Source organism: Phaseolus vulgaris, chromosome 4 (assembly GCF_051622355.1).
Source record: "Phaseolus vulgaris cultivar YP4 chromosome 4, ASM5162235v1, whole genome shotgun sequence".
Classification (NCBI taxonomy): Eukaryota; Viridiplantae; Streptophyta; class Magnoliopsida; order Fabales; family Fabaceae; genus Phaseolus; species Phaseolus vulgaris.
Window position 1 is genome coordinate 3,105,438 of NC_143501.1, and position 23,975 is coordinate 3,129,412.

Consider the following 23,975-nt stretch of genomic DNA (forward strand, 5'->3'; position numbering starts at 1 on the left):
AATCTAAATATGGAGGAATGTAGTGGATAATAAAGCTATTAAGGATTCTTGGAAAGACATTAAGGTGATAAGATCATCTTCGTTCTTCACTTTCCCTCTTCTTTAGAGTTCTTCTGTTCGTGCTCTTTTTCTTACTCTGTTTACAGAGAGCATTTCACAGTGTTGTGTGCTTGGTCTTTTCGTTTGCTAAGGGTGTTTTCATCATTCTTCACACACGGTTCTTCATCATAGATCCATCACAGCAATTGTATTAAGATATATTATAATTCTAACTTGACAATATTGTAATTGAGTGATAGTAGGTAAATAGTTTCATGGGGATTGTACTACTTTCTATAATAATTACCACAAAATAACCAATACTAATTACTATTTTTCCAATGATTTTCTTTTACATTTTACAGTTATTCATAGAATTTAAACTTTTCAGGAATGAAAACTACACACTCATGATATCATCTACTAATCTGTAAGAAAATTACGAAACAGAAACTAAACTAAATTTAGAAACATTTGACAAACTTTAATTAGGTGAAAAAAAGTAGATTAATTTAATAAACATTCACAAATATAAAAGTAAAACATTAACTTTTCAGAACTTTTCAAATGAAAGTGTACAAGCATCTGAACTCTTACTGCATGATAATAAATCTCTTATCATATCATGTCTTCTCAAAAGATTCTTATATTTAATACTGCGAATGCGGAATTTCATGATCTGTAAATAATTTGCATTCAGCATAATATATTCTGCAAATTGAAACTCAAATGCAGAACCACGGTAGTATTTAAGGCAACAGGTTTTAAAGTGCAATGAAATGCATGTAGGAACAGTAAGTGGGTATGGCAAAACTGATTCTTCTTCATTGCCTTCAATGCAAATGACAAGATTTTGAAGCTTTGGACAACGCCTGAACACTTCCAAGACGTGAAGCCATCCCTCACTATACTCCAAGGTGGCAAACTCAAGTTGAACTAAATTCTGAAATTCACAAACCAGGTCTTCTTTACATATCTGCAAGAGAAACAAAATAATATCTAAACATCATAAATCACATTTTTTCCCTATAAATGGAAAGTAAATAAGAAACAAATTTTATAGAATTACTCTATCTGTGACCAAAAATTCAACATTCTTAACAACTTCCAATGGAACTGAACATGAATCGATTTTAGCTCTGACCAACTTGGGAAAACTGTGGAATTTTTCTCGAGTCTCATAACCCACACACTCGACTTCCAAGTCCTCGACATTAAGACACCCAGAAAGACACTGTTGAAGAAGATCACAGTGAACTAAAATAAGAGAATACAAATGCAAAATTTTAAGCAAGGGCAAATCAACAAAAGAAATATTTTCCAGTAATGATGTGTCCAACTTGAGAACTACAAGAGTTTTGCAGATAAAAACCACTGAGGGCACCGCAGTGAACCAACCCATTTGGATGTGGATGTGTTCAAGACTAGAACTTCTTCTCAATACATCCTCAATGCATATCTCGATACCAGTATGTCTATCCAAAGCATCGAAAGGATCGAAAGAGGAATATCTAAAGCGTAAGCTATGGAGGGTTTGGTCCATATCACGACCACGCAGAAAAAAGTTCACAGAGAGAAGGTGAGAAACGATCTCATTATTTTGGAACTCGAAATCCAAAGAGGGAACTGAACGCCATAGAAGCTTCCAACGCTTGGAGAGAGAACTGGTTGCAACAACTTGTTTGGTTGGGAGAAAAGAGAGAATGTAACAAAGAACTGAGTCTGGAAAATCACTGATGATATCAGCCATGGTTGAGAATGCAAAGTGTGCATGGATGCTTCCCTTTCTTATAGGATTAACTCATCGTTCAACGTATCAAATTAACGAGACTTTATGTTTGCATTGGAATTGATGTGCATGCCATGCCAAATCTGAACCTTGGGAACTGAAAGGACAAGCTTAGAGAATTTCAACAGGTATCATATTCAATAGTGTATTAATTTGTATACATTTTTTCAGCATTTTGCTCTGTTAGATTTCTTTTAATATCTTTAAATATAATGATTTTTTGTAATTCAATATTTTTGTGTTATTTTTTATATTGGGTTATATTTCTTTTAATATATTTTTTCACAACTTTTACTCAAACAGGTAAATTCAAATTTTTATTTATGTTTTAATAAATTACAAGTTACTAACTACTTATACGTCTAATAAAGATCATTGCAAATTAGTTATGTGAAAATACCTAAAGAAAACCGATAATGTGCAGCAAACTTTCATTAGATGGAAAAAAGTAGATTAATTTGATAAACACAACCACATTCTTCTAATATGTCAATTTGTCTGCCACTTCAACAGGTTCTAATTCTGCACAATATCTTTGTACCTTTTCGATTACAATTTTCTTAGTTGCAAACGGTAACCCTATTATTGCTGATAATAAATAAATAAATAACAAGTCTTCTAATAATATTATGATAAGCTTTAATGCAGATTTTCATGATCCGTAAATATTTTGCATTCTGGATAATATATTAAGCAAATTAAAACTCAACTACAGAACCACTGTATTTTTTAAGACAACAGTTTTTTTTTTTTTTTAATCAGCAATAAGACAACAGCTTTTAAGTTGTAATGAAATGCATGTAGGAACAGCTTGTGGTATGACAAAATTGCTCCTTCAACATCGCCTTCAGAATCTTAGTGAAAAGAGACCTGTGAAAAACCAATTATAAAAATATATTAATCATAATATTAACAAGAGGATTCAAACTTCATACTTGAAAAGCTTAAATCATTAAACCTTGCCCATGACAAGAGTTTGAAGCTTTGGACAATGCCTGAAGACCTCAACCCATTTCTTATTATGCACGCGGTTCAACTCAAGTTGAACTAAATGATAAAGATCAAAAACCAGATCTTGTAGTTATTTCTGCAAGAGATACAAAATAATATCAAAACATTAGAAATCACATTTTCTCCCCTTAAAAATGGAAAGTAAATAAGAAACTCTTTTTTGAAACTTGTTAACTAAACTATAAACTAGCTTTTCTCACTTGAACTTTTCCTCTTCTTAAAAAGCTTTATGCACACTCAACACTCAAAGTTCTGTTTGGAAACATTGTCCTTTTCTTAGTTCTCCAACTACTGATGAACGACCTAATTTTAAAAAAGGGGTGAAATTGAACTAATGAGGTAAATGGAAGGTAAAGAGAAGTTTTAGAGAGGAAAAAAAGGAATTTGCAAGAGAGTGATAATTGAGAGGATGAATAAATTGAGAGAAAAAAGGGTTCATACCTAAAGGGTGATATTTTATTTTATTTGAAATTTAAGTATAAATATTATAAGATATAATATAAGATTAACAAAATACATATTTCTGGTCAAGAATTAGCACCTCTTGAAGTGGCAGAGAAATGGAAATAGATCTGCATCTAATTTTGAACTTGTGTCTCATCTTATTACTGAACATCCAGTGAGCAATCTTTCCCCAGCCGAGATGAATTTGGGCAGACCCTCCGCTGGTAAGCATTCAAGGCTGGGACAATCATAAAGTGCGAGAGAGGAGAGGTGGCAAAGACCCTTGTAGTCCAACGTTTTAAGATTTGGGCAATCATAGATGTGTACAGAGGTGAGAGAGCTTGGAAACTACGTCCAAATTTTCAATAGACAAGCGTTCAAGACATGTGTTGGAGTCCAAGGCCTCTCTCAGGGAAGCAATAAGTTTAAAACTTGAAAGACACAAATGTTTTACATTTAATGGCAAACCTTCATCTAGGTACATCTCCACTTTTGGACAATCAACTATCCCCAGCAGAGTAAGGGACGGAAACAGGACTTGCATGAGTTTCAGCAACAACTTTAAATTCTCAGCTCCCACTAATGATGCAGATGATCCTTCACTCAGGAATGATTCAAATTGAGGGCAATGAACAATAAATAGTTCCATGAGATGATTTATGAGTCTGCTCCTGTGAAATTCTTCTTAGGTTTTGGCACCTTACAAGTTCAAGTGGATGGAGCTTTGGAAAGAAATCTAGCGGAAAGATTGTGAGAGAGTCGCAACCACCCTCAATCTTCACATATTCAAGGAAATCGCAATGAATTATGGGAATATTCACAAGGGGACATAAATGAAACTTCAAGCGACGATGTGTTTCCGCTAATCACGAGCTTATCACAGAAATAAATTTGTAGATCCTTTAAATGAAGAAGTTGGTCTGACAGGCATTTCAGCTTTTGACACTGAGTAATACAAAGACGCTGAAGACGTGGAAAAGAAGTGGTTTTACATTCCTATTCTTCCCATTCCTTCATCTTGTCGAATTCCAATCTCTTCAATGATGGAAATGAAGAGTTGCTCCCATAAAATTCAGCGCCAATGCTCACTATTTCATCCAATCCTATAATATCTAGGGACTTCAAAGATGAAAAAAGTCCAAGGGGAGGCCAACATAGGCAGTATTTACAATCCCCTGCAAGTCTACAGTCCTGCAAGTGTAGCATGGAACTGTAGAAACATGAAATAAGAAGATAGAAGAAAAAATGTGGCTACGAAAACAAATATACTCAGAAAGCTAGATAAATGAAGATGATGCCGCCATAACTTCCAACTACAGAATACTCTGTTCGGAATGGATGTCAAATGCCAGACCACCTTCACGATTTTCACAGTATTCTAAAAATAGGAAACACATTTGGTTGGAATTTAATTTCAACAGAAGAATTGAAAGAATTTTGCACGAAAATAAGAATAAAATAAAAGTAATTGATTCATGAAAAATGTAGCTGAGCCATCCTCCTTTAATAAATATCATGAGTTTAAGTATAACATGTGCTACTCTTGTTGGAAAATGGCAATTATAGGGTTACCGTTTGCAACTAAGAAAAATGTAATCGAAAAGGAACAAAGATATAGTGGAGAATTCGAACCTGTTGAGGTGGCAGACAAATTTGAACTTGTGACTCATCGTATCACCAAACATCTAGATTTTGGATGTGAGCAATCTTTTCCCAGTCTTCTCCATCTGGACTCCGACAACGCTCCCTCAGCAATGGACAATTCGAGATTGTAAGAGAAGAGATGGATTTGGGGAGACCCTCCGCTGGTAAGCATTCAAGGCTGGGACATTCAGAAAGTGTGAGAGAGGAGAGGTGGCAAAGACCCTTGTAGTGCATCTTTCTAAGATTTGGGCAACATTGGATTTCTAGAGAGGTGAGAGAGCTTGGCAGCAAAACTTCATCGGGAATACACTCCATGTCCGAATTTTGAATAAGCATGGTTTCAAGACATGTGTTGGGATCCAAGGTCTCTCTCAAGGAGGCGATAAGTTTTAAACATGAAAGAGTCATATCTTTTATATTTAATGGCAAACCTCCATCTGGAAACAACTCCACCTGTGGACAATTAGTTATGTGCAGCCCGGTAAGGGACGAAAACAGGATTTGCATGGGTTTGGGAAATAGGAATGATTCCAATTGAGGGCAATCATCAATATCTAGATACATGAGATGATTATGAGCGTATTCCTGTGAAATTCTTCTTATGTTTTGGCATCTTTTCAGTTCAAGAGAACGGAGCTTTGGAAAGAAATCTAGCCGAAAGATTGTAAGAGAGTCACCTTCTCCATCAATATGTTGGATTTCAAGCGGCGATGTGTTCATACTGTTTCCGCTAATTGTGAGCTTATCACTAACAACTTCTTCCTTTAAATGAGTACCTTTCAGTTTGGGACATTCATCCACATAAAGCCATTTAAGACGTGGAAAAGAAGTAGTTTCACACTCCCATTCTTCCCATTCCTTCATATTGGAGAATGCCAGATTCTCCAAGCATGCAAATGAAGAGTTGCTCCCATAAAATTCAGCACCAATGCTCACTATTCCATCAAACCCTACAATTTTGAGGGTCTTCAGTAATGACAAAAGTCCAAGGGGAGGAAAACATAGGCAGGATTTACAGTCCTCCAACTTTAAGAACACTAGATTTGATAACGAATTATTGAATAGCCAATTTGGGAATTCTGTACCGCTGTAGTTCCTGATTGACAAACACTCCAAGTGATTGGAAGGTTGTAGATTCTCAAGTACTTCCCTTTCTTTCCTTGGATCATCAGGGATGTTGTCCGACTTCCATTCTAACTCTAGCTTCACAAGGTGTTGTTTAGTTTTCAAATTTGCTTCTAATGCATCCAAAGGATTCACAATATTCTGCACCTCCTTAATTGATAGACTTCCATGAAGATTAAGTCCTCCAATCTGCTTAGTACTTAGCTCACTATTTCTATCGATGAAAAACATACTCAATACTTGAAGATTCTTCAATTGTCCAAAAAGCATTGGCATCTTTGTCAGTTTCGTATGTTTAAATTCCAGGCAACGCAATTTGGTAAGTTTATGAAAATTTAAGGGCAACTCCTTTAACCTTAAACAATAGTTCAACTTCAGTATTAGTAAGTTATAGAGCAAACATATAGAGTCTGGTAGTTTTTGTATATTAGTATACGAAAGATCTAATGAGTGGAGATGTTTAAGATCACCTATAGAATCTGGGACCTCTCGAAGATTTGAACAAAAAGAAAAAGATAAGACGCGTAAAAACTTAATCTTGGAGAATAAATCATGTATTGAAATCTTGAAATGCCATTGAGATCTCTCATATTGTGAGATAGGAAGAAATGAACGAAGTCTTTTAGCATCAATTAAACCCTCAAAACCATAAAAACTTTTGGCATCACATAATTCAAATGAAAAATTACGGGTTGTTTTCGGTATACATTGGCCTTTATCAATATTCAACCTGAAGCAGAAATCTGAAAAGACATATTTTGCCAAATCATTCAGAAGGTCATGCATTACGAAAATCCCTACGAAACTTGATTGTTGAAAAAAAGACCTTGACAATAGATCATTGAAATACTGTTCACCAACTTCTTCTGGATGTCTAATCTGTTGTGGACTCTGTAGAAAATTTTGCGCCATCCACAACAAAATTAACTCCTCCTTCACAAATCCATAATCTTTGGGGAATAAGGCACAATAAGCAAAGCACTTTTTAAGATGAGAAGGAAGATAGCGATAACTCATAAATAGGGCTGGAATAATTTCATTTTTTTCTTTTGGTAACTCCCATATCTCACTTTCCAATATGCTTTTCCAATCTGAAATTGATGACTTTGTGCGTAAAAGACATCCAATTGTTTTCAAAGCTAAAGGTAATCCCTTGCACTTCTCAACTATCCTTCTACCAATCTCCTTTAGCTCATCATTCAATTCAAGATCATTATCCTTTAATGCGTGATTTTCAAAAACATTCCAGCATTCATCCTCTCCTAATTGCTCTAGAAGATGCACTTTAGACCTCATGTTAGAAGCAACGTTCTCACCCCGAGTTGTGACAAGAATTCTACTTCCTGGATCCCCATAGCTAAGAGGAGTTCGCACAACTTCCCATTCTTCTCGTCTTTCGTTCCAAACATCATCTAAAACAAGAAAAATTTTTCTTCCTGACAATCTTTCTTTCAGTTTTTTGTGAACCATTTCTAAGTTCTCACTATCATCTTTTTGATTTGTGATTGCCTCAAGAATTGTTCTTGTCACAGTCAAAACATGAAAATGATCAGAAACACATACCCATGCTTTGATATCAAATTTTGCATCGTGGATCTTTGGGTCATTGTACACATGCTGGGCGAGTGTGGTCTTACCCAAGCCACCCATGCCCACAATGGAAAGTATTGATGGCTGCTTAGAATTGTGAGTTTCAGATTTGAGCCAATTAATGATTATATCTTTGTCAGCATCTCTGCCATAAATAACACTTTCAACCATCAAAGAAGATGATGGCAATTTCTGTGGAACTTTACTACCAAATCCATCACCAGAATAAGTACCCTCCTTCAAACCAAGAGCACCCTTTTGCTTTGCAAGATATTCTAGTTTCTCCAATACTTCTTTCATCTCTGATTCAATTTTCTTGTTAAATGAAGTGAAAGTAGAGTTGAAGAAATTTGATACCTTGGAAGTAAAGGTTTGAGGTTCGGATTGAGCTTCCACTTGGCATCTGGTGAGTTCATAGTCTATTTCACCCAAAAGATCCTCTGCATCAAAGACAGCCTCTTTGACAGCAAAAAGCCATGCTTTGACGTGTGGATCTGTGAACTGCTTTAGTTCAGCATCATCCGCGAGAGCATTGATGGAGTGCAACATGATGTTCAAATTGCCAAGCAGCTTCTCATCAAGTTTTCTTCCATGAAAGAAGTCCAGAAATTGAGGAGAAGCGAGCCTTTCGAATGCAACCTGAAGAAAGGCCGAAAGAAGAGAACCACCAACAAGTTCTGCTGCCATGGTAATGATGGGAAGAATGGTAAAGAGTAAGTTGAAATGCAGTTTGTGACAACTATTCAGCCGATGGATGCAATATGTATTGATAGGATGAGTTGACTTTATAAGGATGGTGGAACATACTTTTCTTTGAATCTTTTTTAAAGCTTAATTCCACAATTATTCGTTGCATTCACACATTCATCCAATCATAAAGAGTGATTGATGGTTGGGTTTTAAACATTCGATTACATATTTTATGTTTGATTAGTTTTATATTCAATGGTTTTGGTGAGTTGAATAAGGTCGATAGACCCAAAGTGAAGCAATAATTGTTTATTTTCTGATATGATATCACAAACTTATTTAATGAATAAAAGTCTGATAATAATGGTGTGTCATACGTCGTTATTTATTGTTTTATCTGTAGCTTCAATCAGTGGAAAGATATACCCTAAAATATCGATAAAATTTTTAACAGTTTTTTTTTTATGAATTTCAAGTTTTAAAATATTACTTCTGGATCAGAAATACAATTTTTTTAACAATGTATACAGACTTTTAACATAAATCAATGTTTAGTTGTACATCAATCATAATAAAAGACTCATTCCTTCTATAAGAGTTATTGGAAATTTGAGGATCCATGGTGGAAGAGAATAACGCCACAAAGTATCAATATTGACAGTGCAACAATGAGTTGAAATTGTCAATTGCATGAACTGATTTCTCCTGTTAAGAGTCCAAGAGGTGACAGTTTGAATATGCAAGATTTTTAGAAAGGTGTTGGCTCCCAAGAATACCCTTTTATCTCCCAAGAATACCCTTGAAATGAAATTATGAACAGTTAAATGTGTAAATGTGTCAATGCTGACAACACAACCATTCAGTCTCAAACCACATGCAACACTCAGAACCACCCATAGATTCAATTAACAGTTGCACTTTGTCCCACCATCTTGGCACTAGTTTCCTCTTTATCCTCTGTATGAGGAAGGGACTGATATCTAAGCTTAAGAAGTGGAATGGATGGTTGTTGATATTTCTCGGCAAGTGTACCGAATCAACTGTAATATAGTACTCTTTAAAGTACGAATGTCGAATCCACAGAGAACAATTCTAATTAAGATATTCTGTTTTAAAACTCATCAAGTATAGAAAATAATTATGATTGTTGAGAACTTGTTCATTACCAAATTAAAGATTTCACAAGTAACTAAGAGATATAGGGTTTGATTCAACCAAATACAAAACTAACTTATCAATTATAGAAAAAGATACTTGGGATTGAATTGCGTCTATCTCAATCATTTGTATTTTGGAATAATATAATACATAATACTCAAAACTACTTATTCTTGATGCTTAATTTAAAGTCATTCATCTTGATTCCTCATAGATGAAATTCATAAGATAATTTCTCAAACACTGATTCCTCAGATATTTAACAAATCATCCAGCTTTAGGAACAGAATTATAATGCAATCAATAACCTGGAATCTATTCCTAGCATTACAAGTTATCAAGTATTTTCGTTTATTTCAGATCCTTAAAGGTACTTTTCAGTTAAATTTAAGGATCAAAATCAAGACTCTATTGATCAGACAGAATCAAGCAATAAGCATAAAATGAAAATACCAAAAACAAGTAGAAAAGAGAATATATATATCACCAAGAATACATTTGATCAAGGTAAATTACATTCAATCCCAAGTTAGAAAGAACTTAGCCACTCATGACAGCTCCTCCAATCTTCATTCTTGATCTGGATTGCATAAGAAGGGCTGATCTGAGCAAGTTCTTCTCCTAAGAACAGAGGTTTCTTCTCTTTCTCTCACTAGTCTCTCTCTATAAAAACCCAATCTTTTTCCACCGCTTCCTTTTGAGTTGTGTTTCAAATTTATATAATGAACTTTAGCTCAAGCTAGCCAATTTAGCTTAAGCTAGATCAGTACTGCACCTTTAATCAACTCTGGACAGTTTTAGCTTGAGCTAGCGATTTTAGCCTGGTCTAGATCAGTACTGCACCTTTAATCAACTCTGGACAGTTTTAGCTTGAGCTAAATCCTCTAGCTTGAGCTAAATCCTCTAGCTTGAGCTAAATCTTCTTGTGATCCAATTAAGTTTTTACTTTTTTTCTTTCAATGCCAGCTTGAATACATTCTTTCAATGCTTCATATTCATCTGCAATTTACACAAAAATTGAGATTAAATTTCTTCATTTGTTTCTTGGTTCAAAATATATAATCAGATTCAATAATTATCAGATTAGGGTAATTTTCTTACATTAAGCAACAATTAAGTTCCAAAGTGTTCAATTTTCTCAATCATAAAAACTACACATTGACACTTATCAAATTCCCCCCAACCTAGAATCTTGCTTGTCCTCAAGCAAAGTAATTGAATCCCAAAAAAATAAGAGTTCATTCCTCCCCAAAATCCTTAGAAATCAAATCTATAGTTTAATATCAGAACAACTTCATGGAAAGAGCACAAGATTATTCAACAAAAAATTATGGTGTTTCCTATCAATTCAAACCAAGACATGATAAGAAAGTATTCAATTTCCAAGGTAAACAATTGTTAATCTTCACTGAGAATCAAACTAAGGAATTTCTCTCTTCATTCCTCATTGGTGAGTGTTTTCCCTCTCTTTTCACTGATTTCCAAGCTAATTTAAGACTGCCCTTCATTTCCAGTTGATTACAAACACTTTCACAAACATAAATCTTGAGGTCTTTTACAGGTTGTAATGAGGTTGGGTTACAAAGAAAATTTGGTTTTTCCAGGATAACTAAATGCACACTTAACAAAAGATTAGCATATTTGCAATTCAATTTCTAATTGTGTTATCTATTATCCCTTCCATAAGATTCATCCACATTGCTTCTTTTTCTATTCTTGTAATCCCTTTTGCTTTTCTTTTTCTTTTTTTAGAAAAGAGAATGAGAATTTGGATAATTTTGTCATTCCCTTTTTTTCTTTTTCTTTTTTTTTCTCTTTTTTTTCATTCTCAAAATCCCAGCAGCCACACCAAACCCGATTCTTTTAATTATAGAAATTTGAATTGCACCTATGCTCTCCTTTTGTTAGCATACCACAAGGTAGGATAATATATGTATATCAGAAGCTAGGGTGCAATAAAACAAATTTGGCTCAAAAAGGGTTATTTTTCTGCACATTTCATCATATATTGCAAAGGTTAGCTGTTTGGTTCTGAGTTTTCTCACCTCCAACTCTATTAAACATGCCTCCATCATCTCCATATTTGATTTTGTGATGCAAATTAACTAGAAAATTAGGCAACCTCAATTAACTCTTCACTAGTGAAAGTCCCTCAAACTGTTTAAAGGTTTCACACTCTCACTTGGTTGGCTAATTTCAATTGCTCATTTGTTCTCAGACATTGCTTTTAACTATTTACCTTGTTCCAACTTTTACACATTACTATCCTTTCTCAATTTGAGTGATGGTTCCAACCACAAATTCTTTTTTCAAATTAAGTCCCTGATCAATCCATTTGGTTGTTCTAATTTAGAACTATGGTTTGATTTCTTTTTCCAAAAAATTATACCATCATCTATCTATATACAAGATTTCACAAAATATGAAAACATCAACCACTATACTAACTTAAGCTTGCCATCAACAAAAGCTAAAGTAAGAAATATTAAACTAAACTGCTAAAGTCAATTTACTAAATTAAACTGAAAGTAAAGTTAAACAAAAAGATAAAACTAGTTTTTTGTTCATTGTGCATGATAAGTATCAATCTCCTCTTGTGATTTTGTTCTGCTCTGTGCCAACATCATCATTCTGAACTTGGTTTGAATGTTCATCATCTGTTGCTGCTCTAGTTGTTCCAGCTGCTATTTCTGGTGTCTCTTCAACTCTAATCCCAACTCCAAACTCTCCTGCCTCCCCTGAAAAATTGTGCATGTCCACATGCCAAGATAGATAATCATCAAATTCAGTGGGTGTCAACGACAGATTATTTAATACCAGCTGTGGATTTGGTGCAACTCATTTTTCTGCACAAGTAAGAATAAACATTCCTCAAATCAAAGTGTTTTATTTGATTGGCATTTCAACAAACACTTGATATGCAATGTATAAAATGAAATTGAATGAGTACTTTTTGTTTTGGTATTTTATCCATAGAAACCGTACTTAACTTTGATTATCCTATTCCAAAATCCTATTCAACATCAAGACATTGAAATTTCAAAAAATTGAATCTTTCAATTTAAAAACGAAACTGTGAAATGGAAGCAGAAACACGCATGACTGGACTTGGTTGAATGAAAATGGCAATGAAAATGATTATGGAGATGAGTAATTACTTACCTTGATAATGACAATGTAGATGAAATGTTTGTTTGAGAATGATTATGTAGATGGAAGCTTTGGGATTTTTTATGAACAGAGGGGGCTTCTGAAACTGAGTTAGGGTGTAGGGTTTTCAAAATGTGATTTTTATAAAATGCTCCAGTTTTTCTTTTTTTTTTTTAGAAATCTCACTAGCTTAGGCTAGAGCTTCTTAGCTCAAGCTAAAATTTGGTAGGGAGCAACAGATTTGTTCTAGCTCAAGCTAGCTCATTTTAGCTCAGGCTAAAATTTGGCAGAGAGCAACAAAGTTTGTTTAGCTCAGGCTAGACCGTTTAAGCTCAAGCTAAAGTTTGGCCGAGAGCAACAAAGTTTTCTAGCTCTAGCTAGCCTAGTTTAGCTCAAGCGAAAGTTGCAGAACAATTTTTTTTTCTTTTTCTGCATATCTAGCTTAGGCTAAAAGTTTTAGCTTAAGCTAAAATTACCCTGCAATGAAATTTTCTTGAAAATTTTCATTTTGTCTTTGCCAAAAGTTTCAAACCTTTCCAAGCTTTCTTCCATCCATTCATTTCACCTAACATTTCAAACCTACATGACCATTTCACATATCAAACTGGTTTTAAAGACAAATATTAAAACATACTACTAAATCAAAACAAAAATTAAAGACTCATTTCAAAACAAAACACTGGGTTGCCTCCCAGCAAGCGCTCGTTTAACGTCATATAACTTGATGCCTGATTAACATCATTGAAGGTTCAACAACATTCATATCCACTCTAAAACACTCTTTATGATCATTTGAATACTTCTTTGCTTCAAAAACATTAAAGCTTACTTCTTTATCTAGAACACAAACCTTCAATTTTCCTTTGTCTACATCAATTATAACTTTGGCAGTTTTTATGAATAGTCTTCCCAATATCAAAGGTACTTCAACATCTTCTTCAATATCCATTACAACAAAATCTACTAGGAATAGAAATTTATCTACCTTTACCAATAGATCTTCAACTATTCCATGTGGATATTTGATTGATCTATTAGCCAACTGCAAAGTCATTCTTGTTGGTTTTACTTCTACATCTCCAATTTTCTTCAGCATTGATGAAGACATCAAATTAATACTAGCTCCAAGATCCAATAATTCCTTTCAACCAGTTATATTTCCTATGGTAACTGGCAAAGTGAAACTCCCAGGATCTCTGGATTTCTTTGGTAATGATTTTTAAATTACAGCACTGCATCCAGCTTCCAATTCAACTATCTTCTGGTCATTGATTTTTCTTTTCTTTGTCAATAATTCCTTCATGAATTTAGCATATGTAGGCATCTGCTTTAAAGCTTCAGTAAATGGAATGTTAATTTGCAATCTTTTGAGAATATCCATAAATCTTGCAAATTGTCTTTCCTTGCATTTCTTTGTAGGAGCATGTGGATAAGGTACATCTTTTATAGGACACTCCTCTCTTGTTTTTCACTTTTTCTGATTTTTTTCTATTTTCTCTCCAATATGTACAACATCTTCCTTATTCGTGGGTGAATACTCATCCGTTTGATCTGAAATTTGTCACGTTTTGCCCCAAATTCAGTGGAGATTCTTATGTGAAATTTCAGGAAAAAACTATTTCGGGAGAATTTTTCAAAAATTTTGTGCAAACCAAGAATATCATCTACCGAAACTTGTGAAATTTCGCCCTAATTTCTGCAATATCATTCTGGGTCCGTATTGCGCTGAAAAAATTCACACAAGTACTTTCATATGTTGTTTGCACCCAGGTAAGGAGGCACGTCCATAAACAAATCACCAAAAGAAGATACGGGGAAGAAAAGCCAGGACGTTTTGTTTTTCAGAAAACCAGTTTTGTTCACTCTCGGTCTGGGACTTAATACGACTTGCTCCTTGGGTATTTCGGTCTGAAATTTTTACCAGACATTTGTCACTATGACTATTGAGTTTTGGCTAAGATTTGAGCCTCAGATTCGTCCCAGAAGACTGGCAATAAATTTTTTATTCATCACTGCCAGGGCTGAAAGGAAGGTTCGTTTGTGTGCGAAATTGTTAGATTTTTTTCGTGGGTGAATACTCATCCGTTTAACCTGAAATTTGTCGCGTTTTGTCCCAAATTCAATGGAGATTCTTACGTGGAATTTCAGGAAAAAATTATTTCGGGAGAATTTTTCAGAAATTTTGTGCAAACCAAGGTTATCCTCTACCGAAACTTGTGAAATTCCGCACTAATTTTTGCAATTTCATTCCGGGTCCGTATTGCGCTGAAAAAATTCACAAAAATACTTTCATATATTTTTTGCACCCAGGTAAGGAGGCACGTCCATAAACAAATCACAAAAAGAAGATACGGGGAAGAAAAGCAAGGACGTTTTGTTTTCGGAAAACCAGTTTTTTTCACTCTCGGTCTGGGACTTACTACGGCTTCCTCCTTGAGTATTTTGGTCTGAAAATTTTACCAAACATTCGTCAGTGTATATTGAGTTTTGGCTGAGATTTGAGCCCCAGATTCGTCCCACAAGACTGGCAATAAATTGTTTATTCGTCACTGCCAGTTCTGAAAGGAAGGTTCGTTTGTGTGCGAAACTCTTTGATTTTTTTCGTGGGTGAATACTCAGCCGTTTGACCTGAAAATTGTCGCGTTTTGACCCAAATTCAGTGGATATTCTTACGTGGAATTTCAGCAAAAAACTATTTCGGGAGAATTTTTCAGAAATTTTGTGTAAGCCAAGGCTTTCATCTACCGAAAATGTTGAAATTCCGCCCTAATTTCTGCAATTTCATTTCGCGTCCGTATTGCGCTGAAAAAATTCACACAAGTACTTTCATATGTTCTTTGCACCCAGGTAAGGAGGCACGTCCATAAACAAATCACAAAAAGAACATACGGGAAAGAAAAGCCAGGACGTTTTTTTTTTTCCGGAAAACCAGTTTTGTTCACTCTCGGTCTGGGTCTTACAACATCTTGCTCCTTGGGTAGTTTGGTCTGAAACTTTTACCAGACATTCGTCACTGTGTCTATTGAATTTTGGGTAAGATTTGAGCCCCAGATTCGTCCCATAAGACTGGCAATAAATTTTTTAATCATCACTGCCAAGGCTAAAAGGAAGGTTCTTTTGTGTGTAAAACTGTTTGATTTTTTTCGTTGGTGAATACTCATCCGTTTAACCTTAAATTTGTCGCGTTTTGTCCCAAATTCAGTGGAGATTCTTACGTGGAATTACAGGAAAAAACTATTTCGAGAGAATTTTTCAGAAATTTCAAGGCTATCCTCTACCAAAACTTGTGAAATTCCGCCCTAATTTCTGCAATTTCATTCCGGGTCCGTATTGCGCTGAAAAAATTCACACAAGTACTTTCATATTTTGTTTGCACCCAGGTAAGGAGGCACGTCCATAAACAAATCACGAAAAGAAGATACGGGGAAGAAAAGCCAGGACGTTTTGTTTTCGGAAAACCAGTTCTGTTCAATCTCGGTCTGGGAATTACTACGACTTGCTCCTTGGGTATTTTGGTCTAAAATTTATACCAGACATTCGTTACTGTTTCTGTTGTGTTTTGGCTGAGATTTGAGCCCCAGATTCGTCCCACAAGACTGGCAATAAATTTTTTATTCATCACTACCAGGGCTGAAAGGAAGGTTCGTTTGTGTGCGAAACTGTTTGATTTTTTTCGTCGGTGAATACTCATCCGTTTGACCTGAAATTTGTTGCGTTTTGTCCCAAATTCAGGTGAGATTCTTACGTGAAAATGCAGGAAAAAACTATTTCGGGAGAATTTCTCAGAAATTTTGTGCAACCCAAGGCTATCCTCTATCGAAACTTGTGAAATTCCGCCCTAATTTTCTGCAATTTCATTCCGGGTCCGTATTACGCTGAAAATATTCACACAAGTACTTTCATATGTTGTTTTCACCTGGGTAAGGAGGCACGTCCACAAACAAATCACGAAAAGATGATATGGGGAGGAAAACCCAGGACGTTTTGTTTTCGAAAAACCAGTTTTGTTCACTCTCGGTCTGGGACTTACTACGACTTGCTCCTTGGTTATTTTGTTCTGAAATTTTTACTAGACATTCGTCACTGTGTCTATTGAGTTTTGACTGAGATTTCAGTCCCAGATCCATCCCACAAGATTGGCAATAAATTTTTTATTCATCACTGCCAGGGCCGAAAAGAAGGTTTGTTTAAACTGTTTGATTTTTTTCGTGGGTGAATACTCATCCGTTTGACCTTAAATTTGTCGCCTTTTGTCCCAAATTCAGTGGAGATTCTTACGTGGAATTTCAGGAAAAACTATTTTGGCAGAATTTTTCAGAAATTTTGTGCAAACCAAGGCTATCATCCTTTACCGAAACTTGTCAAATTCCGCCCTAATTTCAGCATTTTCATTGCGGGTCCGTATGGCGCTGAAAAAGTTCACACAAGTACTTTCATATGTTCTTTGCACCCAGGAATGGAGGCACGTCCATAAACAAATCACGAAAAGAAGATACGGGGAAGAAAAGGCAGGACGTTTAGTTTTCAGAAAAACAGTTTTGTTTACTCTCGGTCTTGGACTTACTACGGCGTGCTCCTTGGGTATTATCGTCTGAAATTTTTACCAGACATTCGTCACTATGTCTATTGATTTTTTGCTGAGATTTGAGCCCCAGATTCGTCTCACAAGACTGGCAATAAATTTTTTATTCATCACTGCCAGGGCTGAAAGGAAGGTTCGTTTGTGTGCGAAACTGTTTGATTTTTTTCGTGGGTGAATTCTCATCCGTTTGACCTGAAATTTGTCGCGTTTTGTCCCAAATTCAGTGGAGATTCTTACGTGGAATTTCAGGAAAAAACTATTTCGGGAGAACTTTTAAGAAATTTTGTGCAAACCAAGGCTATCTTCTACCGAAACTTGTGAAATTCCGCCCTAATTTCTGCAATTTCATTCCGGGTCCGTATTGCGCTGAAAAAATTCACACAAGTACTTTCATATGTTGTTTTTACCTGGGTAAGGAGGCACGTCCATAAAAAAATCACGAAAAGATGATACGGGGAGGAAATGCCAGGACGTTTGTTTTCGAAAAACTAGTTTTGTTCACTCTCGGTCTGGGACTTACTACGGTTTGCTCCTTGGTTATTTTGTTCTGAAATTTTTACCAGACAGTCGTCACTGTGTCTATTGAGTTTTGAATGAGATTTGAGCCCCAGATTCATCCCACAAGATTGGAAATAAATTTTTTATTCATCACTGCCAGGGCCGAAAGGAAGGTTTGTTTGTGTGCGAAATTGTTTGATTTTTTTCGTGGGTGAACACTCATCTGTTTGACCTTAAATTTGTCGCGCTTTGTCCCAAATTCAGTGGAGATTCTTACGTGGAATTTCAGGAAAAAACTATTTCGGGAGAATTTTTCAAAAATTTTGTGGAAACCAAGGCTATCCTCTACCGAAACTTGTGAAATTCCGCCTTAATTTCTGCAATTTCATTCCGGGTCCGTTTGGCGCTGAAAAAGTTCACACAAGTACTTTCATATGTTGTTTGCACCCAGGTCAGGAGGCACGTCCATAAACAAATCACGAAAAGAAGATATGGGGAAGAAAAGGCAGGATGTTTAGGTTTCGGAAAGCCAGTTTTGTTCACTCTCGGTCTTGGACTTAGAACGGCTTGCTCCTTGGGTATTTTGGTGTGAAATTTTTACCAGACATTCGTCACTGTGTCTATTGATTTTTTACTGAGATTTGAGCCCCAGATTCGTCTCACAAGGCTGGCAATAAAATTTTTATTCATCACTGCCAGGGCTGAAAGGAAGGTTCGTTTGTGTGTGAAACTGTTTGATTCTTTTCGTGGGTGAATACTCATCCGTTTGACCTGAAATTTGCCGCCTTTTGTCCCAAATTTAATGGAAATTCTTACGTGGAATTTCAGGAAAAATCTATTTCGGGAGAATTTTTCAGAAATTTTGTGCAAACCAAGGCTATCTTCTACCGAAAATTGTGAAATTCCGCCCTAATTTCTGCAATTTCATTCCGGGTCTGTATTGCGCTGAACAAATTCACACAAGTACTTCCATATGATGTTTGCACCCATGGAAGGAGGCACGTCCATAAACAAATCACGAAAAGAAGATACGGGGAAGATAAGCCAGGACGTTTTGTTTTCGGAAAACTAGTTTTGTTCACTCTCGGTCTGGGACTTACTACGGCTTGCTCCTTGGGTATTTTGGTCTGAAATTTTTACCAGACATTCGTCACTTTGTCTATTGAGTTTTAGCTGAGATTTGAACCCTAGATTCGTCCCACAAGACTGGCAATAAATTTTTTATTCATCACTGCCAGGGCTGAAAGGTAGGTTCGTTTGTTTGCGAAACTGTTTGATTTTTTTCGTGGGTGAATACTCATCCGTTTCACCTGAAATTTGTCGCATTTGGTCCCAAATTCAGGTGAGATTCTTAAATGAAAATGCAGGAAAAACCTATTTCGGGAGAATTTTTCAGAAATTTTGTGCAACCCAAGGCTATCCTCTACCGAAACTTGTGAAATTCCGCCCTAATTTCTGCAATTTCATTCCGGGTCCGTATTGCGCTGAAAAAATTCACAAAAGTACTTTCATATTTTGTTTTTACCTGGGTATGGAGGGAGGTCCACAAACAAATCACGAAAAGATGATACGGGGAGGAAAAGCCAGGACGTTTTGTTTTCGAAAAACCAGTTTTGTTCACTCTCGGTCTGGGACTTACTACGACTTGCTCCTTGGTTATTTTGTTCTGAAATTTTTAGTAGCCATTTGTCACTGTGTCTATTGAGTTTTGACTAAGATTTGAGCCCCAGATTCATCCCACAAGATTGGCAATAAATTTTTTATTCATCACTGCCAGGGCCGAAAGGAAGGTTTGTTTGTGTGCGAAACTGTTTGATTTTTTTCGTGGATGAATACTCATCCGTTTGACCTGAAATTTGTCGCGTTTTGTCGCAAATTCAGGTGAGATTCTTACATGAAAATGCAGGAAAAAACTATTTCGGGAGAATTTTTCAGAAATTTTGTGCAACCCAAGGCTATCCTCTATCGAAACTTGTGAAATTCCGCCCTAATTTCTGCAATTTCATTCCGGGTCCGTATGGTGCTGAAAAAGTTCACAGAAGTACATTCATATGTTGTTTGTGTTGAAGATGGTTGCTGCCCCTTCAACATTGTGTTTGATAAAGGCTTATATGTTGTGTTTGATGAAGACTTATATGTACATTTCATTTGTACTTTGCTTTGCTTTAAGTATGTCTTAGGTAGTGTTTAGAGGTTGTCTAAGAGTGGGCTTTTTGCTGAGTAACTCACCTCATAACCACTGGCCATGTGATAAGAACAAGCATAAGTTTTCTTAAACTGTTTTTCACATGTTTTACAAAAAACAAGTTTACTGCAGAAAAATAAATCTGTTCTTTTCTAAATAAACAGATTCATTTTTACACTGATGCCTTGGCTATGTCTTGTGAAAATTAGATCTTGTGCATTAGGTATTTTGACTAAGTCTTCTTCTTTTCAAAACGACTGAGTTTTAAATAGTTAAACTTTCTCTGTTTTCGTTTTGAAAAATAAATCTGTTCATCTGTAAATGAATAGATTCTTTTTGTCTCTGGTGCCATGTCAAGCTTAAACGTTTTCAGTTTTATCTCTGCACCAGAATGGTTGACTAAGTCTCCTCACTTAACAGATTCTCTAACTGCTTTTTGAAAATAAATCTGTTCATTTTATTTTCAATCTGTTCATTTTATAACAGCTTTAACTGTTTTTCAAAAAATCTGTTATAAGCTGGTTTTCTATAAAATGCAAACTTGTTTTCTGAGTTTAATATCAATTCAACAGTTCATACATTTGTAAAAACGAGTTTTACAGCAGAGAATCAAAGGTTTACAAAGGATTTGCATCTGTTCTTCAAAGATTTCAAAAATCACAAAGTGCTTGTTCTTGGTTTGGTTCCAAAAGCTTGGTGTGAGGTGCAGCTACTGTTCTAGCAATCTTGCCTACTGGTTTAAGGCTGATCTTTGTTACCTCAATCAGGTGTAGTCGTTTCACTTCTTATTACTTGTAATAGTTTGGTTGATCCCTCTTCTTGATAGGTGTTCTTGGAGAGTGGATGTGTGTGTGTGCTGAAATAGGTTTTTTCAGCAAGAGTACCTAAGTTCTTGTAGGTTTCAAGAACAGTGGGAAGTGTACTTGATTGTACTGTGTTTTAGTGATTTCCACCTGTTGTTGGTGAAGACTGGATGTAGCTCAGGTTGAGTGAACCAGTATAACTGCTTGTGTTCATTCTCTCTCACTCTCTGCAATTTCGTTTCTGCATAATTGGTAAAACAGCAAAGAAATAAATTTGTTCAATTGAAAATAAATCTGTTCTTTCTGGGCACTGTGCATACTGTTCTTGATTTCTGAAAAAGCTGTTTGAATCTGATAAGAACATATATAATCTGCTAAAAGCCATTGAAACACACTGACCGTAATAGGCTGCTCAAGAAACTGTTAAAGCTATTAATTGAACCTTAAACAATTGCTGAAAGTTGAAGCTTGCTGTTCTGTGATTCACTGTTTTTAATTTCTGGAAAATTGCTTGACATCAAGAAGAACACTCATAATCTGTTAAAAGCCACTGGAACAGGTTGTTGGCAAAGGTCACTCAATTAATTAGTATACTATCAATTGAACATTAATCATTTGCTTGAAATTAATGTTTGTTGTTTTGTGTTTCACTGTTTTTCAAATCTGATATTTGTGTGTGTGCTGCTGGAAATTCTCACTGCATGATCTTGTGATTAACCTTGATGAATTAAAAGCTTTTCAAACAAAAACAGTGCTGAAATAAATCTGTTCATTTTCACATAAATCGATTTATTTTCTGTAAAAACTGTGTTAAACACTGTTTCTGCGAGAAAGTTTTAAAAGGTCAATTCACCCCCCCTCTTGAACTTTGGCACTATTAAACCCAACAGTTTGCACCCAAGTAAGGAGGCTCGTCCATAAAAAAATCACGAAAAGAAGATACAGGGAAGAAAAGGCAGGGCGTTTCGTTTTCGGAAAACCAGTTTTTTTCACTCTCGGTCTAGACTTACAACGGCTTGCTCCTTGGGTATTTTGGTATGAAATTTTTACCAGACATTCGTCACTGTGTCTATTGATTTTTTGCTGAGATTTGAGCCCCAGATTGGTCTCACAAGACTGGCAATAAATTTTTTATTCGTCAATGCCAGGGCTGAAAGGAAGGTTCATTTGTGTGCGAAATTGTTTGATTTTTTTCGTGGGTGAATAATCATCTGTTTGACCTGAAATTTGTCGCATTTTGTCCCAAATTCCGTGGAGATTCTTACCTGGAATTTCAGGAAAAAACTATTTCGGGAAAATTTTTCAGAAATTTTGTGCAAACCAAGGTCTATCGAAACTTGTGAAATTCCGCCCTAATTTTTGAAATTTCATACCGGGTCCGTTTTACGCTGAAAAAATTCACACAAGTACTTTCATATGTTGTTTGCACCCAGGTAAGGAGACACGTCCATAAACAAATCACGAAAAGAAGATACGGGGAGGAAAAGCCAGGACGTCTTGTTTTCGGAAAACCAGTTTTGTTCACTCTCGGTCTGGGACTTACTACGGCTTGCTCCTTGGGTATTTTGGTCTGAAATTTTTAACAGACATTCGTCACTATTTCTGTTGAGTTTTGGCTAAGATTTGAGCCCCAGATTCGTCCCACAAAACTGACAATAAATTTTTAATCATCACTGCCAGGGCTGAAAGGAAGGTTCGTTTGTGTGCGATACTGTTTCATTTTTTCGTGGGTGAACACTCATCCGTTTGACCTTAAATTTGTCGCCTTTTGTCCCAAATTCAGTGGATATTATTACGTGGAATTTCAGGAAAAAACTATTTCGGGATAATTTTTCAGAAATTTTGTGCAAACCAAGGCTATCCTCTACCGAAACTTGTGAAATTCCGCCCTAATTTCTGCAATGTCATTCCGAGTCCGTATTGCGCTTAACAAATTCACACAAGTACTTTCATATGTTGTTTGCACCCAGGTCAGGAGGCACGTCCATAAAAAAATCACGAAAAGAAGATACGGAGAGGAAAAGCCAGGACGTTTTGTTTTCGGAAAACCAGTTTTGTTCACTCTCGGTCTGGGACTTACTACGGCTTGCTGCTTGGGTATTTTGGTATGAAATTTTTACCAGACATTCGTCACTGATTCTGTTGAGTTTTGGCTGAGATTTGAGCCCCAGATTCGTCCCACAAGACTGGCAATAAATTTTTTCTTCATCACTGCCAAGGCTGAAAGGAAGGTTCGTTTGTGTGCGAATTTGTTTCATTTTGTTTGTCGGTGAATACTCATCCGTTTGACCTTAAATTTGTCGTGTTTTGTCCCAAATTCAGCGGAGATTCTTACGTTGAATTTCAGGAAAAAACTATTTCGGGAGAATTTTTCAAAAATTTTGTGCAAACCAAGGCTATCCTCTACCGAAACTTGTGAAATTCCGCCCTAATTTCTGCAATTTCATTCTGGGTCCGTATTGCGCTGAAAAAATTCACACAAGTACTTTCATATGTTGTTTGCACCCAGGTAAGGAGGCACGTCCATAACAAAAATCACGAAAAGAAGATACGACGAAGAAAAGCCAGGACGTTTTGTTTTCGGAAAACCAGTTTTGTTCACTCTCGGTCTTGGACTTACTACGACTTGCTCCTTTCGTATTTTGGTATGAAATTTTTACCAGACATTCATCACTGATTCTGTTGAATTTTGGCTGAGATTTGAACCCCAAATTCGTCCCACAAGACTGGCAATAAATTTTTTCTTCATCACTGCCAAGGCTGAAAGGAAGGTTCGTTTGTGTGGGAATTTGTTTCATTTTGTTTGTCGGCGAATACTCATCCGTTTGACCTTAAATTTGTCGTGTTTTGTCCCAAATTCAGTGGAGATTTTTACGTAGAATTTCAGGAAAAAACTATTTCGGGAGAATTTTTCTGAAATTTTGTGCAAACCAAGACTATCCTCTACCGAAACTTGTGAAATTCCGCCCTAATTTCTGCAATTTCATTTCAGGTCCGTATTGCGCTGAAAAAATTCACACAAGTACTTTCATATGTTGTTTGCACCCTGGTAAGGAGGCACGTCCATAAACAAATCACGAAAAGAAGATACGGGGAGGAAAAGCCAAGACGTTTTGTTTTCGGAAAACCAGTTTTGTCCACTCTCGGTCTAGGACTTACTATGGCTTGCTCCTTGGGTATTTTAATCTGAAATTTTTACCAGACATTCGTCCCTGTTTCTGTTGAGTTTTGGCTGAGATTTGAGCCCCAGACTCGTCCCACAAGACT

The 23,975-nt window shown here is 36.0% G+C and overlaps 3 protein-coding genes and 1 pseudogene across 4 annotated transcripts; all 4 read right to left on the reverse strand.

The window, feature by feature from the left end:
• Positions 1-592: 592 nt before the first annotated feature.
• LOC137836582 (F-box/FBD/LRR-repeat protein At5g56420) lies at positions 593-1,789 on the reverse strand. Its single transcript, XM_090301504.1, has 2 exons — positions 1,109-1,789; positions 593-1,015 (listed from the first exon to the last, which is right to left on the reverse strand). Exons 1-2 carry the CDS (start codon positions 1,787-1,789, stop codon positions 593-595), a joined length of 1,104 nt encoding a protein of 367 aa, XP_090157630.1.
• A 1,591-nt stretch (positions 1,790-3,380) lies between these two features.
• Positions 3,381-4,931, reverse strand: LOC150027788 (putative disease resistance RPP13-like protein 1; annotated as a pseudogene). The gene has a single exon (XR_016520474.1). The product of XR_016520474.1 is annotated as a putative disease resistance RPP13-like protein 1 (transcript).
• On the reverse strand, positions 3,381-8,416 carry LOC137836758 (putative disease resistance RPP13-like protein 1). The gene is made up of 2 exons (XM_068645483.2): positions 4,916-8,416; positions 3,381-4,474 (listed from the first exon to the last, which is right to left on the reverse strand). The coding sequence occupies exon 1, from the start codon at positions 8,327-8,329 to the stop codon at positions 4,958-4,960; it is 3,372 nt and encodes a 1,123-aa protein (XP_068501584.2). The 5' UTR covers positions 8,330-8,416; the 3' UTR covers positions 3,381-4,474; positions 4,916-4,957.
• Positions 8,417-12,073: 3,657 nt separating this feature from the next.
• On the reverse strand, positions 12,074-14,021 carry LOC137838288 (uncharacterized). The gene is made up of 4 exons (XM_090301505.1): positions 13,869-14,021; positions 13,369-13,781; positions 13,173-13,219; positions 12,074-12,228 (listed from the first exon to the last, which is right to left on the reverse strand). The coding sequence occupies exons 1-4, from the start codon at positions 14,019-14,021 to the stop codon at positions 12,074-12,076; spliced, it is 768 nt and encodes a 255-aa protein (XP_090157631.1).
• Positions 14,022-23,975: the final 9,954 nt, after the last annotated feature.